This window comes from Nelumbo lutea, chromosome 8 (genome assembly GCF_056320005.1).
Source record: "Nelumbo lutea isolate HS-2025 chromosome 8, American lotus-T2T, whole genome shotgun sequence".
NCBI lineage: Eukaryota > Viridiplantae > Streptophyta > Magnoliopsida > Proteales > Nelumbonaceae > Nelumbo > Nelumbo lutea.
In genome coordinates, this window is record NC_142691.1 from 25495049 (window position 1) to 25496900 (window position 1852).

General features: G+C 41.1%; 1 protein-coding gene across 1 annotated transcript; it reads right to left on the reverse strand.

Moving 5' to 3' along the window:
• Positions 1–244: 244 nt before the first annotated feature.
• LOC148843474 (protein DMP10-like) lies at positions 245–931 on the reverse strand. Its single transcript, XM_088959416.1, has one exon. It carries the CDS (start codon positions 929–931, stop codon positions 245–247), a length of 687 nt encoding a protein of 228 aa, XP_088815542.1.
• Positions 932–1852: the final 921 nt, after the last annotated feature.

Below are 1852 nucleotides of genomic sequence, written 5' to 3' on the forward strand. Positions count from 1 at the left end.
TTAATGTCGACGAATTTAACAACACATAAGTATCAATATATTACGAAAGTTTGTATCCACCACACAAATGTTCCTCTCTTTCCTACCTTAAAACCGTACCTCTCCAGTCATAAAAATGAACAAGAATCAGAAAATTGAGACCATCTATCCATTAATGAAAACATATAAAAGTGAAGTCATTACTACAAACCCCAACAGAGAAAAGAGATAAATAATAAAGAAAGCTATTCCTACTTCTGAGATTTCAGTGGTTTTCCGATCTAGGATTCAGATTTAAGGGTCTAGTCAATGTATCCGAGTAGCCAATTCCCTTGCGAGTGGTAGGGAAGATCATGTACACCACACTTGACAAGAACACAATTCCAAGCGGCAGATTCACGAAGAAATCTCTGGTGCTTTCCCTACTACTTGGAAGCAAACACTCTTGAACATCTGCATCAGAAAAAGCAAGACTTAGAAACAGCAAACAAGAGAAGGCGGCGTGGACTATGTCTCTCGGACGGATTGCGAACTTCTTCAACCAGCTTGTGTCTGGCTTCGCAGAAGCTCCAGTGGCTTCATTCTCGTTGGCGTTTGGTTTCTTCAGAAACTTGTCTCTTTCGTCGTCATCGAAGATGTAAAGACCTTGCCAAGTGGCAAAGCCGAAGTAGGTGGTCTTACCATCCTTGCCACCGATATAGCTGTCTGTGAATGAGAACAAGCAACAAGCGAGAGTGCAGAGCCCTATGAGGGCCACAGTGAGGTACTTATTGGCGGTGTGGCAAGTGCCATGTTTGGAGAAGGATGGGAGGAGGGATTGGAAAGCAAAGACAGTTCCAGTTGGCAGGAGCTGCGCTAGGTTGGTTGTTACCGACCCAATAGTTGCACTTGCTTTTGGGTTCTGGGTTGGTGGTTCAGAACCATTTTCAAGGTCGTCTGGGTTTCTAGCCATGTTCTATTATTGAACAATATACACAGAGACAGATGGAGGGAGAGAGGGAGGGATTGTTGCGAAGTTGTGAAGGTGTGGTGGAAATATAGATGTGTATTTATGCGAGCATGGCCTAAGACAAATCAAGCTAGTTTCTGCCATAAATTGTTCGTCTTATTATGAGAGTTGATCTTGACTGTGTGGATGCATGGAAGATTCAAGTCAAGAAGGTAGTTCCTTCTCTGGATGGCGGGGTTGGACCATCTTTGTCCATCGGTGCTGTATGGATGGTGTTTGTGGCCCTCATTGAGAGGGCATGAAGTGGTCCTAATATTGTATTAATTAACTGAAGTCCCCATCTCGCTAGTTAATTACTTATTTCAAAAAAAAAAAAAGAGAGAGAAAGTAGATTTCGAAAATGTGTGTATTTTTGAGAAGTCTGATTCATGTTCCTTAAATAGTTTATGAAGAGATATGAAGAAAAGGTAGGTTCTAGTATAGAGAAGGTACTTTGAACAATTAGAAAAGATAAGTGTTGTTCCTTAAATAGTTTATTGTGCCTCTTGATCACACCCGATCAAATCATGATCGTTGATCTCATCAATGGTGATCAACGGTTAGCATCGCACCAAAACCAAAGCCGCCCTTTGCGAGTCATGCGGGTGCGAGCAAAGTGCACCTCTAAATCCTCTCATTGCGCTACACACATGCACGCACACGCGTGCATGCATGTTGCACAGTATCAAACCTTCATACTCTCCTCTACTATTTCTAAAGAGTATAAACCAACTCCTATTAAAATACTGAAAACAAAGCTTATAATTTTCCAATGTGGGACAAGTTCAAAACTAGGTTTTATAAGAGAAAAGTTAATTTTCCAAATAAGTGTGCAGGTGCAATTTCTCATATAATTGACCAATCAAATCCATTGGATTTAATCTC